At 37.2% G+C, this 17,549-nt stretch overlaps 1 protein-coding gene across 4 annotated transcripts in view; it reads right to left on the bottom strand.

Annotated features, from left to right (window-relative positions):
• Nucleotides 1-2,622: 2,622 nt before the first annotated feature.
• SEMA5A (semaphorin 5A) overlaps nucleotides 2,623-17,549 on the bottom strand; it is a 549,656-nt gene continuing 534,729 nt past the window's right edge. For all 4 annotated transcript variants that reach the window (XM_075921490.1, XM_075921489.1, XM_006111031.3 and 1 more), the window contains 3 exons: nucleotides 17,474-17,521; nucleotides 15,262-15,473; nucleotides 2,623-11,981 (listed from right to left, as the gene is read on the bottom strand). In XM_075921490.1, the coding sequence (XP_075777605.1) occupies nucleotides 11,862-11,981; nucleotides 15,262-15,473; nucleotides 17,474-17,521 (380 nt within the window). In that variant the 3' untranslated portion in view covers nucleotides 2,623-11,861. The remainder of the gene's footprint in view (nucleotides 11,982-15,261; nucleotides 15,474-17,473; nucleotides 17,522-17,549) is intronic.

The following is a 17,549-nucleotide window of genomic DNA, read 5'->3' as shown; positions in this document are numbered from 1 at the left end:
TTGCAATTTATTTCCCCTCTGGACTTGTCTAGTTTCAATTTTTGACCATTGGGCCAATTTTTGACCATTTTTTACTGTTGCCCTCTATTTTCTAATTGCTCTTCCTCATGAAGATACTAATAAACTATAATCAAGTCACTCCTTAGCCTTCTCATTGATCAGCTGCACTGAATCATTCACTGTAAGGCATGTTTCCTAAGCCTTGATCATTCTTCTGTGTCTATTTGGACTGTTTCTGAAACCTGTATAGAGCAGAGGACCAATTTTGGCTGGGGCTTCTTGGCATGACTGTAATAAAAAACCTGAGCATAGCCATTTTCACCTCCATGTGTGTAATTATCTATACACAGAAAAGTCAGATTAAAGAAAGAGTTAGTGTTCAAAGACCCCTTTCCCCACTCTGTACTGTCTGCTGCTTACCATGCCAGCAATGCAAAGGAATTATAAACCTCACTTACCCAACAATTTCAGCCAGCTTTATAGTAATAGAGATGTAGGCATGTTAGTCTGGTCTTGCTGAAACAAAAGACAGGGCTATGCAGCATTTTAAAGACTAACAAGATGGTTTATTAGATGATGGCCCACGAAAGCTCATCATCTAATAAACCATCTTTTTAGTCTTTAAAGTGCTGCATAGTCCTTTCTTTTGTTTCAGCTAGCTTTATGGCTTCTTTGCAGCACTGCAGAGGCACATGGTCACGAGTGCATAGTTAGAAACATGGTCTCCAAAGAACATATTAGCATTTATAACAAAAAGTTGTGGGTAGATTCTTGCATCAGGTATAGCAAAGAAAATGTTTTTCCCACTCTGACAAACCTCATGGCCTTCTTGGATAGAGGCTGCCTTGCCTAACAATTTAATACTTTGGTTGGGTCACACACAAATCAGAAACTTGCCCGCTAATTTCAGGCTCCTAGCAATGCAACGGAGGAGACTTCACCACCCTAAGGGTATGTCTACACTACCCTGCTAGTTCGAACTAGCGGGGTAATGTAGGCATACCGCACTTGCAAATGAAGCCCGGGATTTGAATTTGCATAAGCGGGGAGCCGCCATTTTTAAAACCCCGCTCGTTCGAACCCCGTGCAGCGCGGCTACACGGGGCATGAACTAGGTAGTTCGAACTAGGCTTCCTAGTTCGAACTACCATTACTCCTCGTGAAATTCAAATCCCGGGCTTCATTTGCAAGTGCGGTATGCCTACATTACCCTCCTAGTTCGAACTAGGAGGGTAGTGTAGACATACCCATAGTTACTGTGGGGTATAGACAGCTTTTCCCAGTACATCAACTGGCATTAGCTGCTGAAAAGTGAGTGCTTAGTGAGTATTCTGTTTTGTTCTCATTTCTCAAGCATGTCTGATATACTGTCATAGCTGCTGTCCATGTATTGCATCATAGAGCACATAGCTTTGGCAAAAAGGGATGCTTTTGGAGGCAACTTCCACATGGCACATAGCTCCCTTAAGTGGGGAAAGACCCTAGCAGGAGAACACAGCTAAAAATAGCAATGTAGACATAGGATGCAATGCTGGGGCATGTAGAGGGCTTGGAGGACACATATCCCAGTGGTTCAGGTATGGCTTAATTCACATGGCTCTTTATGCCTATACTGGAGGACCAGGATGTGCAATGTATGCACTCTCTATGCTACTGTAACCTGTGCAGATATACATTTGGAGTAACTTTCAGATCCATTTTATTCCCAGGTGAGAAGAGTTGCAGTTGTGGATTACTTATATTTAAACAATCAATTTCCACTTGAACAAACAGTTCCAGTGCAAGGAAAGTATATTTAAAGCATATTTTCTTAAAGATTGAATGTATTAAAAAGGATACAAACAATAATGCAAAATTGGCTAGCAGGTAATACTGATTTTTAGGTTTCTGACAACCACTTTATATGTATTACAATAACATTTTAAAAGTTACTCTACACCTCGGAGGTATCTGAACAAAATGTTTTCTAGTTTACATGCTTATTCATTCAAGTTTTGATGGAGAAAAAGATGAATATTGAAGTAGTCCTTATAGCTGGTTGGAATAGATAATTTCAATTCACCAATTCTCCTACATATTTTATTCAGTCCAATGTCCAAAAATATATATTATTAGTGGATTGATAAACTACCTCAAGTAGGTGCACCATTTTCAAATAAACACTTTTCAGAGCCATTTCTTCTGGTTTCTGACCAGTGGGAACCATTAAATTATAATTTATTTTGTTGGTGGTGATATTGTATTTAGCTTTCGTAAGCACATTCACTCTCGAACTCTTGGCTGTTGCCCATTTCTTAATGGAAGATTTGAGCTCATTATATGATGGGTGATGAGATGATCTTATTATATTATACATATACTTGTGAGATTTGTGTACATAGCTTAGCTCAAGGATTCTGTACTACCATTGGTCTGAATCTTTTCACATGGTTAAGCACCAGGACAACTCTGTTTCAGCGTGAAACATAAGGAAATCCTGAATCCCAATATCAATGAGTTTATCTGAGAGGAAAAATTGTTTTTCACTTCTCTTATGCAAAAACAATGGGAAAACCAGAATGGAGGCTGGGTGACACCCAGGCCTTCGAAAGAACCGTATATAGAAAAAACACCACTACTATGAACCCCAAAGGTTAAGGATTTATTGTCAATGCTCACATACAACTGAATGATAAATTATTTACACAAAGCATAAGTACAAAAAATATAATACAATTTTATACTGTACACGATGTAAAGATTTGGCAGATATGATACGGGAAAAACACTGCACCCAACTGCCAATCTAGTGGGAGCCCCAGGTGTAAACAGGTTCATTGGAAGGTAGGCAGTTTATTGGTTTAAAATGTATGTAATCTCTAAGTGAAGATTTGTGAAGCATGTCTTGGGGTAGAAAGTTGTCAGTTGGACCAGCAGTGAACTTGACTTCTCTCTCTGACTGACCATTGAGTGCTCCTTTCAGAAATGTTACTATTTTCTTCACTGAGGAAGCCAGAAGGATATTAAAATCAACTTTTATTGACTGGTTGAGTAGTTCATTGGCAGTTTTTCTTAAGTGATAATAAAAGACTCCTCTCTCTAAAAGGCGATCAGCACTATTACGTAGCAACCAATCAATTCGTGGGAAACTCATTTACAACTTATACTACAAACCTGTTTCTGCATCTGTGCATGCGCATGCATGGTTATGGGCATGCACATGCACTCTTGCACAGAAGTGCATGCGGGGTTTCTCATAAACATGCTACAAACAAGGGTTAAAATACACCAAGAGATTGTGGTATAGTTTCACCCTATTAGCTCAGGTCTGCTCCAATTGACATCAATGATGGGAACAGGAGTCAGCCCCACAGTTCATGAGTATCACCATAAACACTGAACAGGAACCAGCTCGTTAGCAAGTATAACAGGCCATGGTTCCATTGGCTCCCATGATGATATACAGATTTAACACTAATTGTAGAACTGCTCCTAGATCTTCTCTAAAGAGTGATGTATAAAACAAATATATTTCAGAGTGCCCTCTCAGAACTTGTCAGGAAGTACTATGTGCATTTTTTTTGTATTTCTACTCCAATGGTCTATGCTAGTTCTTCTCAGAAGTGTGTTACAACATGCAGGAGACAAGAAGTGATGAATTGGTCTTTGTACGAGAGGAAGAGAGGGGAATCGGTGACCTAAACAAGTGCACGATACAAAATTGAGTAGTTGCACACAAGCATCTTGATGAACACAGTTTTTATATGGATCCTAAAAAATAGCAACAGTTAAATATTGCCAATTTTTCATGTAGTAGATCATTGTGAAATACTGAAGAGACACTGTATTAGCGTATATGAAATGGTGAAGGTGGAGGCTGCAGCACTGGGGCATTTATGTGGACATTCATATACAGCATAAAATCTCACCAATCCATCTATGTAACTCAGCATAGATGTTTCTTTAGCAGATGAACTCTCAAATACAGAGGAGGTAGACGGGGTTCTTTTAATGCCTTTTTAGTGCCTGATCCAACATTTATTTTGAAGTAAGTGGAACTGTTTCCACTGATTTTAACAGACATTGGGGTGAGACTTTTGTATGCGTTCTTCACATATACTGAAATTAACAAATTGAACTTAGTTTTTTAGTTTATGAAAAGAGTTTATCATGAAAACCACTTCAAATGCCCACCTACACCCTCCCCCCCCCCCCATTAGCAATCTCTTTTGTTTTCATTTTCTATGTAAGTGCTAACATGGGAACAATAAAAAAAAGCCAAGGTCTTTAAGACAAAGATAATTATCTTCCTAGCACAGTACAGACAGCTCACTGATCTCTGGAACCAATTAAAGAGAGAAATATGAAGAGCATTGAGGCTTCCTTTAATTTTCTGATATGATCAGAGGGAGGCCCACAAGAAAGCAATTATTTTAAAAAGCATCTCCAATCATATCTCATCGTTGTTATTAAAAATAATGTACAGGTGAACTACATGAAATACTGACCTTAAAAAAGTCACATGGCATTCTTTAAAAAAGAAAGTTAAAGCCCATGCAGGGCTGAATCCTACATTGACAAGGGGCTAGATTGGATCTTAGAAGTCTTTTCATCTTCATAATTAAAGGCAATAAAAGAACCCATTCATTCCCTCCTCCTTTTTCTGTCTCCCAGAGTCCACCTGCTCTGGTTTAATATTCCACTCTGAAGACAGAGAACCTTACTCACTTTCTCTTGTGAAAATCATGCTGATCAACTGATTCTTGTGAGTAGGGAATGAAATTCATTTCTTAGTAATACTTTGCAGCTCCTATGATTTCTTTCCAAGAAGTTCAATAGAGTTTGTAAGCAATCATGAATTAAGATGCAGACAAACCCTATGGGTGCGTCTTGACTGGCAAGATTTTGCGCAAAAGCAGCTGCTTTTGTGCAAAAAATTGCCAGCTGTCTATACTGGCCGCTTGAATTTGCGCAAGAGCACTGACTTTGTAACGTACAAAATCAGTGCTTCTTGCGCAAATACTTTCACGCTCCCGCTCAGGAAAAAGCCCTCTTGTGCAAGAATACTTGCGCAAGAGGGCCAGTGTAAACAGGGAAGAACTGTTTCGCGCAAAAAAGCCCCAATGGCTAAAAGGGCGATGGGGCTTTCTTGTGCAAAATCAGGTCTAGACTGGCCACGGATGCTTTTGCGCAAAAGCATCCGTGCCAATCTAGACGCGCTTTTGCGGAAATACTTTTAACGGAAAAACTTTTCTGTTAAAAGTATTTCCGCAAAATCATGCCAGTCTAGACGCAGCCTATGAGTATTCATCTCTTACTGCCTGTTTAGAGAGGAGGAAACTGATGCTGCAGGAGATAAAGTGACTTGTCAAATGTCACAAAGCTAGTCAGTGTCAGAGCCAGGAATTGAATTTAGGATCCAAATTATGTTCTTAATTCTAATAATTGTTAATCCAAAATAACTGCAAAGTCTTTAAAGGAATTTTCTGGATTTACACAGGTGGATCTGAGAGCAGAATTTGTCTGAGTCATGTACATTAGCCATTGTACCATTTTTCCTTTGAAAACTGAAGATATCTTGCACTGCAATGCTGGTCCAGGAAGATGTAAGGTAAAAGAGACACAAAATTAGGGAATTGTAGTTAAGGAGACAAACAAAATGGCATCTGTCTGAAATGACTATATTGTACCCTACTTGCCATTTCTGAAAGAGTCTGATTCCCTTCCATTTAATTTGCTATTTTAGAGAATGACCGCTGAGTCATGAACACATCTTTGCTTAAACTTTCAGTAGAACTTCAATTAAAATAAATGAACTGGTAGGGCAGACAGGTATGTTTGATGGGTAATCATAGAATTACAGAAGATTAGAGTCAGGAGAGAATTTAGGAGGTCATGTAGGCAAGAGATAAGGGTTGAATATGCCTTTTTTTGCCAATTTCGAAAAGCTCATTCAAAGTTTGTATGTAATTTCAATAATGATTTCACCAAACAATCCATTTACATTTCCACATAAATCCATTCTTACCTCCTTTGATTATTACTATTGGTGTTGAAATATCTGCCGAATCTTCCATCTGAACGATCTTTAACTTTAGATAGTGAGTTTCATTAATTCCCTTTTCATATCGCCTCAGTCACAGAATCATCAAAACAACAACTACAAAAACAACAAAAAGCCCCAATCCAAAAAGACCCCCTCCCCCCACCACAACTCTACAAACTGGCAAAAATATATTCGATCTTTGAATCTCTTTCTCTACCAGTGCTGGATGATTCCATGCTGTACATTTTCTAAAGACATGGGACTTTCACCATGTAAAATTATCCATACTGAGTATCAGAATTTACCTCTTAAGAGCAGTTTTGCAAAAACAAAGAGGGGAAAAAGGGAATTCTATCTATAACTAAGAACACCAGAGACACATTAAAACACTGGTGTATTGCTGGAGGCAATGGGATGAGTAAGAATGTTTTGGTGATAAACATCTACCAAGTAAGTGCATATTCTTGCATGACTTGAATGCTAGTTCTCTTAAAAAAAACCACACACTAAAGCCCAGATCATTACTTAATTTAGGAGATCATGTATTTTAAATCAAGACAAGCAAACTATCCTGTTTATAATTCATTTTATTCAGCAAAAAAAAACTGAATCAATTATCTTACACGAGTGCATATCAGTTCCCTGATATCCATATGCCGTAAATTTATTTCTGAGGTTCACTGCCACCACAGTTTTCCTAGTTCTATCTCTGGGCTCTTAGAGAAAGAAATAAGATCTTTGGTCTGAGTCCTGATAACACTTTAGCTTGTGATTAACTTTTCTTACAAGTAGTACAATGGCATTACTTAAACGGCAGTACATTTTAGGGTTGCCAGATGTCCGGTTTTGAACCAGACAGTCCGGTATTTGAGCTTTCTGTTTGGGAAACAAATTGAGAAAATATAAATGTCCAGTATTTTCTAAATAAGATGTAATGTAGATTGTGATATAATGTCAAGTGTGTCCAGTATTTTTGTTGAAACCATCTGGCAACCCTAGTAAATTTATATAAGTATATAAGTATTTGCAGGATTAGGTCCTGATCCAGCAAAACAATAACATTCAAGCATGTATTTAAAATCTATTTATTTCAATGGGGCTATTCATGTGCTTAAAGATAAGCAAATGTTTGTATGCTTTACTGAATTGAGGCCTTAATTATTCTGAAATTATACAAAAATTAATTATGTGTTTTCATTAACATTTCTTAAAAATTAACTCTCATTTTTTCAGTTTTGTAAGGCCCTATGCTTCAATGTGCTGAGCACTTTTTTATTTAAATGAATTGTCTGGTGGCTCTTTAATTTACATTTATTTGAAACGTCACTCAGACTTCTGTGTGATTCTGATACCGTTAACAATTATTTTCCTGTATTGAGTATAGTACTGCATACCTTTCCAGGATTTTAATGAGCATTATTTCATAAAATCAAAAATCACAGCCAGTTCAACACCCCTGTTTCCTGCTCTATTATGAACTTAAACCCCAACCAAAAATGTCTTATTTTTATCTGAACCACACTGCTGCAGTAGCAGGCAACAGCAGATTTCTGAAAACAAAGCTTCTACTAAAAGTAAGCTTAGGTGAAAATAAAGGTGTTCAGATTCAAATTGAACTACAAGATACAATCTGCAAGCATAATAGTGGATTTTCCAAGCAAGTGAGCAATATATTCCCATGTAACCCTACCAAGCCCTAAATGTTTACACAGCTCTAATTTGAACTATCGAATGAAAACAAATACTTTAATGCACCAGGCTTTGCAATTTTCCTTTTTTGTGAGGAGGAGGGAGAAGAGTTACAGATTTAAGTTGAGATATTTTGACCATTTCAGCAGAATTTTTTGTTTTAAACTTCAGCCTACATCTCATTTAAACATAAGTGCAAAATGAAAGAAAGTTTTTAAATGAATATATTGAGAGAACACCATTTTAGTGTTCTAGTTTAGTGTTTAGTGTTTTAGTGATGCTCAGTCCTGGCATTAGGAATACTGTAATATTTTGTCCAGAACAGATAACTATATCACAATCAAAAATTTGGAAGAGAACTAAGTAGAATTAAAGGGGTCAGGGATTTTAATTCCACTTCTCAAGGAAAGAACTACTGTCTGGGGCCAAATTTTCCCCTCATACAAATGCAATCTAGTACCACTGCTATACATGATAATTGCAGGCAAATGTCCACACGATTTCGTAAATTCAAACTTTTATGGTCTAAAGGAAATTTTTTTCATGTGCATTTAGATTCCAGAACTTTATTTCACACTAAAATGTGTGTCCTACCAATTTTAGAGCAAAAACTAAAGAAATGGTTAAACAATTAAAAAGAAAATCTGATTGGGAGACTATTTTTGTATCCCTCCAATTTCAAGGCCAGGCTCCATTAATGTCATGTCCAGCTCTCAGAGGCTGAACAAATAAACATAATTTACATATTTTAAATATTTCTAAATTAACAAATATACTTTTCAAAACTCAAAAACATCACAGCTTTTAAAGGCTGATGTCTCAGGATCTTCCAAGACTAGTCCCACTGGGAAACTTGGGATCTCCCCTTTCCAGTGATAAGAAGATGTGATATCTTACCCTGAAGGACTGTGAGGAAATGTAAAACTTTTTTGGACTATAGGAATAATTATTGCCCCAGGCTAGTGTAATTTAGGGAAATACATTCTACGTTGAAAGAAAAGAAGGAAACATTTCTCAGGCATGTTTTTTTTAATGTCACTTTAAAGCTGCTCAGATTTGGAAAGTCTGAAATAGTCCTGTGGGAGATGGATTAGCGGGAAAAGTGCTAGAAAAGCTAAATGCAGTTAATCATATTACTTCACAATTTATCCCATGGGTATTACCATCACAGATCTAATACAGTATATATGCCTGTACTTAGAATTGCCAATATATCTATACAGTTAAATATGTACCCTTCAGAAATTATTGTTGAGTAAAACTTGGATTCATTACAGATACTTTTAATAAAAAGATTCAAATTAAAAAAGATAAATATTTCAAATATTTTTAAAACTACAGTCCTGATTGTGAATACGTTAAATGTCAAATACAGAAGCCAGATTAACACTCCTGTTAGTAGAGAAGTAAGGAAGAAGATTGTGGCTTCTAGTTTTGTTTTTTGTTTTGATATTTTTTCAGGCAGTGGGAGCAATACATTTTTTATTTTCTTTATATTATTTAAATTAAAAGTTTGATTTTGCAGCAGCAGTGACGCTAATGCCACCAAATTGGTTATCATTTGGAAAGTTTCCCCATTCTCATTCCATTGAATTTTCTTGCAAAGGTAATTTTACCTTTCCTAAGGGAAATAAATGTATTTGGCAGTTTCTTAGGAGGAAACAAATCAAAGGTACAGTATTATAATGGTAGATAACAAAGGATTAATGCCTCCACATTTCTTGGTGGGAACCTGTCTGAGGCTACGTCTAGACTACAAGCTTCTTTCGGAAGAAGCTTTTCCAGAAGAGATCTTCCAGAAAAGCTTACTTCAAAAGAGAGAGTCCACACAGTAAACGTACAACAAAAAAGCGATCTGATTTTTTGAAAGTATCCACATTGATTGGATGCTATCTCACATTTAAGTTGAGATTAGTGTGGATGGAGTGGCCACCAGGGCCCCTGAATTATTTCCTAGAGGCCTCTTCTTTCAAAAGAAAACCCTCATCCACACACGCCTTTTTCTGAAAAAGCTTTTTCGGAAAAAGGCTTCTTCCTCGTAGAATTAGGTTTACTGCCATTGGAAAACCCCCTCTGTTTTTTTGGCTTTCTGTCAAAAGAACTCAATGGCAGTGTGGACGCAAGCATTGTTTTTCCGGAAAAACGGCCGTTCTGGGGAAAACGCTGCAGTGTAGATGCACCCTGAGAGTGGAGGATTTTTAATTGACAGTTAAAATGAACACTGAAAATAATCCAGTGGAAACACTTAGGAAACAAATCTTAATTATTTTTTACTGAACCAAATTACAGTATGGTATTTGGACCTATTCCAATCCAAAAATATTGTTCAGTACAACATACTATGAGGAATTATTCCCATAATTGCCCTTACCATGTAATTTATAGGGCCACTAACATCATGTACACAAATACAGTCTTACACAAAATTCTATGTTCCTTGCAGAATTTTGAACCATTCTAACATTAGCCATTGCATACCTTTTCTCTTTGTATCTATCTATACCTTAATCTCAATATCACAAGGTACCCTGTATTGAAATAGCTTCAGTTTGCATTTTCTCTCCCCAACCTGCCTTGTTTTAGAAATTTCTGATGTGATAATCGTGGTGTGATATATAGTTTACAAGTAGGCAATGGTTTAAACTTTCTTATTCACGTCTTAATTTTGTATAGGAAGTCTTTGAGAATAGTATTTAGAAACTTCTGAAATGTGCCTTTTATGATAAATATGGTTCAGCACTCTGGGCTGAATAAATGTCATAAACCCCTGCCATTTTCATTTCAACGGAATACCAAGAATTTCTCTTCCAAAAATACAATTGGTACAGATGTGGTAGGTGAAGAGGAGACAAAGACAAGTGGTGCCAATATCTGAGGACTGCCACTGTTTCCTCACCTGCCATTGCACAAGAATTTAAAAGTGACAGCTTAAAATGCAGCTATTATGTTAAATATTCACATCAATAGAGCTTCAAAGGAAGCCCACTTTAAATAACAGCATGAATGGTCCTGGCACAGGCTGATTAACATGGATTAGACATACCGAGAAGATGAAAACAATGCTTTTCACAACATATCTGGCCTTTTCTTTCTTTTTTTGTTGTTGTTTCCAAACAGGCATGTGTAAACAAGGAGTTGTGAAAAGAAAATCGATTCTATTATCAGGCATACGTTCCCAGTAGTGGCAAGGAAGGGTACAGTGGATAAATCATGGTACAGTTGTTTCTGCCAAGTTTTTGGCAAGTTTTTGAACGCTACAGCGCACTGGACAAGTGGGTTCCATATGGACACTCTGAGGAGAACAGGTCTTTGGAATGCCATGAGTCATGCAAGTCCATACACTACAAGAACACCGGGTTACTAACGACATGCAGAAATTTTCAAAAGTAATCTCCCAGAAACTAAAATAAACTAGAATGAAGGCTTAACTTATCTCACAACTTTGAACCATCTATTGTGCAGATTTCCCTTTTTGTCACAAAAAGCATATCTTTTTCTGTTTGCTTCAAAATCTAAATATCTGGAAAACCTCCAAGAATTCCAGGTAGAACACTTCACACTCCAGGATGATAAACTCTGGAGTGTCTGGAGTTACTACAAATTAACACCGCACAGCCAAATTTCTCCTCATCATTTTGCTCAAAGTTCTATGAGGTTTTTTGATAGCATAATGTCAGGAAGACTCCTCAGAGAGCCTTACTACTAGATGCAGAGTTTTCTCCTCAAACTTCATGGAAACAAGACAATGTCCAAAATAAAATAGAAGTCATATTACTCACACCCTCTTCAAAGGGATTATAGTATTTTGAAAAGCTCAAGAAATTAGTTCTTAACACATCAAAGAAATCTGACTGGACATTAATAAACACCAACAAAGTGATATACTCCTCAGGACTCATTACACTATGCCCAGCTACTAAATCTGCACTCCATACTGCAGGCCAACCTTTCATGCTTGCAAAGGAAACATCATCATGTCACATGTAGGTGTTTTTGTTCTTTTGGCAGCAATGGGACACTGATGGCTTGGAGTGTGCTTGAAATGTCTCCAAACTTCATATCTGAAGCCTTAAACACATGAGCGGGCATGTAGCACAGGCTCTGGGGGATTGGGAAGTTACCAGAGGCCAGAAAATACACATGTCCATTAGTACTCATCATAATTATTGAACTCTGTAAAATAGGCATTAGAATAGGTCTTTGCACTAAGATGTGGATTGAAGTATTTGTTTCTCTCCTCCAAGATCAGGTTGTTTTTGTTAAATGCCTAGAAAAAACAAAAACAAAATGTAAAACACAAAGTATCATTTTAAAAAGATAATTTTAGAGGGAAAACCTCCAGAGCCACAAATTCAAACAAAGATGCAGCCAGAGTGCCTCTGAAAATATTTATGTTTACTACAAAACCCTGTATTTGCATGCATAATGTGATACATTAAAGGTCCCCCCCATCTTAAATAACTTTTTATATTCCTTTTTATAGTATTTGCACTGTCAGAACAGTTCTGTACATATTTGTTGACTTAAACTTTCTGTATAATTTCCCTCTAAAGTATGCATGCTTTGATTCTAGTGTAAAATTTTAAAGAGCATCTAAGTGATTTAAGAGTCTAAATTCCATTTTAACAAAAAAGATTTCAGGGTTAGATTTTCAAAGATATTTAGGCACTTGAACATGAAGATAGGTCCCCAGTGGAATTTTCAAAAACATCTACTGTAAATAGGTAGGGCTTCACTCCCATTGTTTCCAAAGCATAGTATCTCTTTCCTAATTTCCTTGATTTTTTTTAATTTAAGAAACAAATGGAAAAAAGGAAAAGAGAAAAAGATTCACCAGCCAGGACTTCACAAACTCTTCACAAAATGTTGCTATAGTATATAAATGCTATAGTCTGAATATATTTAGCTAGATAGTATTCAAATGTATAATGTTGCCTACTGTAGGAATTTTGGAATAGGGAACTGTTCTGTAAGGTTATAAGTGTACTTGTCATCATTAGATTTATTCTAGGTAGATGTTGATAAATGAAATTTCATCATACACATAGAAATGAACAGTATTTCCAATGACAATCAAAATTTCATATGGAAAATGAGAAAAATTCTGCTTCAGAACTCAGAGTTTGATTTAAAGAAAGTTGCTTCATTTATTTTAATGTGCAAGGTTGACAATTGATGTTCTAACAGTTACAAAGCTTTAATTTTTTGAATCTTTAAGTCTAATGTCATTGCCTGTCCCTTCCCCATTTCCAGACTTCTTCCATAATTTCCTAAAACTTTGAAAATTTAAATTGATAAAAAAGAGAAATGCTTAAAACACATAATTTTGTACATCTGTGAAAATTTAAATAGATAAAAATATAGAAAATGCTTGAAAATAATCATTGACATTGTCCATTGAAACTCTATAAACATAAACATTGAATTCTACAAAGCTAGATATAAGCAGTGAAACATTGCAGAGGAATTTACAATCTATGGCAAAGAAGTGTCGCTATCATGCCAGATTCCCAGCTGGTATAAATGTATGCAGTCTGATTCACACTGTGCTATGCAGATTAACACCAGCTGAAGATTTGGTTCAAAGATTATAAGGCAGAAGGGACCATTGTGATAATTTAGTCTGACCTCTTTCATAACACTTGCTTACGGAACTTCCTTACATTAATTCCTGTTCCAACTAGAGCATGTCTTACTGAGAAACATCCACTGTCAGTGAGGAAGAATCTACCACAAGCTTCACTGTTAAAAATATGCAACTTATTTCTGGTCTAACTCCAACTTAAACCACGAAATCTTATTGGAGCGTTGTCTGTTAGACTGAAGAGTGCATTGTCAATTGTTCGGTCCCCATGTAGGTACGTATAGACTGCAATTAAGTCTCCCCTTTACCATCTTCTTTTGACTCTCTTCTGGACCTTTCCAACTTTTTAATGCCCTATCTGAACTGTGGACATCAGAGCCAAATATAGAAGTAATATAAACTTTCTACTCCAATTCAGAATTCTCTATTTATATAACCAATGATCACATTAGCCCTTTTGGCCACAGTGTCACACTGGGAGCTCATGTTTAGCTGGTTATCCACGATGAATGTCACATTCTTTTTAGAGTCATTGCTTCTCAGGATTCTGTCTCCCATTCTGTAAGTAAGACCTGCATTCTTTGTATTAAGATGTATTGCTTCCCATTTGGTTGTACTAAAGCACATATTTCTTTGCTTGAGCCTAATTTATAAAGTAATCCAGATCACTCTGTATCTCTGTCCTCTTCATTATTTACCCTTCCCTTAATTTTTGTCATATGCAAACTTTGTCAGTGATACTTCATTTTTTACCAGTGATTTTCAAGAACACATAAAAGTTCAGAAGGTAAATCACACATATAGTATGGGAAAGAGGAGAGAAGTTTTTGCTGCCTACTAATTAAACTAAAGGAAAATCACCGGCACTGTCACTAGGTATTTTTGCACTCAGGGCAAAATATTAATTATGTGACCCCTCTCCCTAGGTTAGCACACATCACGGACTTTACTTTTGCAGCTTATTATTTTTACGTGTTGAATCTTTGCGCCCCTGATTATGATGCGCCTGGGGCGAGCACCCTGCTTGTCCAGTCCTTGTTATGGCCCTGAATATAACTATGATTGTTAAGATCCAGATCTACTTTTGAAACCAGATTCTAAAGGAAGATGGTTTCAAAGAAAACACTTGAGCAATAAACATTTTTTTAACAAAGGCCAGTGGTGCACCATATAATGATATAGTCAATACATTATAATACAGGCTGAATCTCTCTAGTCTGGAACTCTCAGGACCTGATGGGTGCCGAACAAGAGAATTTGCCGAATCATGGGAGGTTGGTATTGTAGTGAGTGGGTCTCTTTATTTTGTCAAGGTGAATAAATGGAATAGCACTTGCAGTGCTGCTTAGTAATGTATGACTATACTGATATACCCTATATAAGCCTATGCCTAGTCAAGAGTTATCAGTTCTTTTTATAACAAAGAGTTAGTGTTGTTATTACTGTGTTGGCAAAAGGAAATAAGTGGATAAAACATAAAAACCATGCTTACACTTAATGGCATTACCAACACATCCACTGCTGACTGGGCTCTTAGAAGACATTTAAAGGTAAATTATAACTAAATAACAGCATAGAACACTGAGAGCTAGTACTAGTGGCTATGAACAAATTGTACGGGACCACAGGAAACTTGGCCACATCCATGACAAACAGACATCGGGCTAACTAAAATCATGTCAAACCACAGATGTCGTCAAACCGAGAGAGAGCTGGACTAGAGAGGTTCAACCTATACCATATTCAACCTATCTAGGCTGGTATGATAAGAAATCTATAATTATTACACTACACATTTATTTTAGCTATTCAAACATCTGATATTTGTATACTTAATATGTGTACGATCTTGAGTCCAACTTTTACTGTCAACATGTATAATTAGAATTCCTTTGGTGCACGGTAGATACTATATACAGTTACACATAGCTCTACATTGCAGATAGCTCTGTCCATTGCTTACCTTGATGGCTTCCACAGAATCATATTTGTCCAGTTTGTTGATATGGTTAGTGATACTGGTGTTAAGTGGAGCTGGTGATACTGGATGGATAACAGTTGCATCATGGGATTGCTGCTGATATCGTTGGCAGTAAGTGTAAACAAGCAGTGTAAGGAGGCAGCCAAGTATAGAACTGCTCAAGCCCACTGCAATCATGTGGAACATGTTGAACTCTGCAGAACGGATAGGAAAAGACAGCGTTATCTTTAAGGCAGTCACAATAAAAGAGTTTTGAAACATTAGGCAAAACACAAACAGGTGATTTGATCCACAAGGGAATAAAGTATCTCATGGCGTTATGCATTTCTTGGAAATGCCAATTGCCAAGCTTTTTACTTTTAATTGAACATACATTGCATGTCCCTAGAGATCACTTTCAGCCTTTTAGATCACTACATCTGGAGTACTGTACTATTGATTATGGCTGGGTTCTCAAAAGATGCTTAAAGGAGCTGGGTACCCAGCTCCTATTGAAATTAAGTGTCTTGAAAATCTCTGTTAAAATTCAGTTCTGTAAATTGTACTGCAAAGTATTCAACATCATCATTTTAATATTTTTAAAAGGTATATTATTTATGCTAATTCATTTTGATTGAGTGTAATTATCTCCTCGGGGAGCAAGAAGGATCCAGCACCTACAACTGCTGGGTTTCCAGAGTCCCACCCCACCACCTATGCGGCTCAGCAGCTGTGAACTCCAGGGTCCCCCTGCTGCCTGGTGGCTCGGAACTGCTGGGGGGCTGCTACTGCCAGCTCCAGCCCTGCTACCCTGGGGCTGAAGTGGAAAATGTCATGCAGGACTCTGGAAGTCACGGATTCCATGACTTCAGTGCATAAGCACAGTGTTAATTATAATAGGAGGTATGTGGCTAAGGATCTGGGCCATAGTGTCTCTCCTGAAAACTGAATAGTGGCACTGGAATATAAAAAGGGAGTTCATTGGAAGTCTAATTTCAGCAGGCACATAAATCAGAACTTGTATGTCTCAAATAGGTTTTAGGTGGCTAATGTGGGTACTAATGTATGTAAGTGGCCCCATGAATTGCTTTCTATCTTTTGGAAAAAGTTTTGCCCAGGAGCAGTTTGGTAAAAAAAAAAAAACAAAGTGTGGAAGGCAGAAAACAATCAATTCAGAGTGAATGTCAGAGTAGAACTCATTGCACACAGTGATGCCTTCACTTTCCCCAGGGAAATCACTCCCCTTCCCTGTCATGAAAAATTGCTTCAACTGTACATTAGAATGCTAGAACCCAGAGTGTCAGCTGTAGCTAATTGCATAGGGTATGTCTACACTACCACCCTAGTTTGAACTAGGGTGGTAATGTAGGCAACAGGAGTTGCAAATGAAGCCCGGGATTTGAATTTCCCGGGCTTTACGAGGAGTAACGGTAGTTCGGAATAGGAAGCCTAGTCCGAACTACCTAGTCCGTGCCGCGTGTAGCTGCGCGGCACGGAGTCCGCACTAGCGGACATTTAAAAATGGCGGCGCCTGGCTTTATGCAAATGAAGCCTGGGAAATTCAAATCCCAGGCTTCATTTGAAACTCCGGTTCGAACTAGGGTGGTAGTGTAGACATACCCTTAGTGGGTGCAATTGTTAAAAATTGAAGTATTACTTTATTTTTACATTTTCCAACAATAATTTCTCATCCCGCTTAGGACCTATTTTGCTAACATTGTGGTAGTTTTACTGAGAATTTAAAAAAAATTTTTGGCAGCTTGCCTAACGATGAATTAGAGATACAGTCTGAGACACTACATGTGTGAGTAAGCTGATTTATAATTAGTTATGCATTTGGCTCCCAACGAAGAACAGTGAAATTATTATCCTGGATTGGTGCAGTGACTTTCCAGATTTTCGATCTGCAAATAACTTGCTTATAATAGGGCTTTCTCCTGCTGTGAGAAGGGTGACTGCCCTTGGGGGTAGTGGAAAGGTGAGAGAAACTATTTCTGGTAACACACTGTTGACTCAAAAGTAGGCAGTGGAAGTCAGACATTTAATGAGGAAACTTCTATTTTTCCCAGAAAATGTAAGTAATGAGAATATGGTATTTAGCAGGTAGAGTAACAGAAAAGGGAGCAAAAGGTAGAACAAATGGAGAAAAACAGGAATCAATTACATGGTTTTTGAAAAAGGTAAAGATTGTGCTACAGAGAAAAGAAAAACTTACCACCACATAGTTTTTCTTCGATGCTACTCGATCTTGCAACTGATATTTCTAGAAAAATAAATAATATAATTACAAT

The sequence above is a fragment of the Pelodiscus sinensis genome, chromosome 2 (assembly GCF_049634645.1).
Source record: "Pelodiscus sinensis isolate JC-2024 chromosome 2, ASM4963464v1, whole genome shotgun sequence".
Lineage (NCBI taxonomy): Eukaryota > Metazoa > Chordata > Testudines > Trionychidae > Pelodiscus > Pelodiscus sinensis.
The sequence above is the reverse complement of the archived record's forward strand: the minus strand, read 5'-3'. Positions and strand labels throughout refer to the sequence as shown.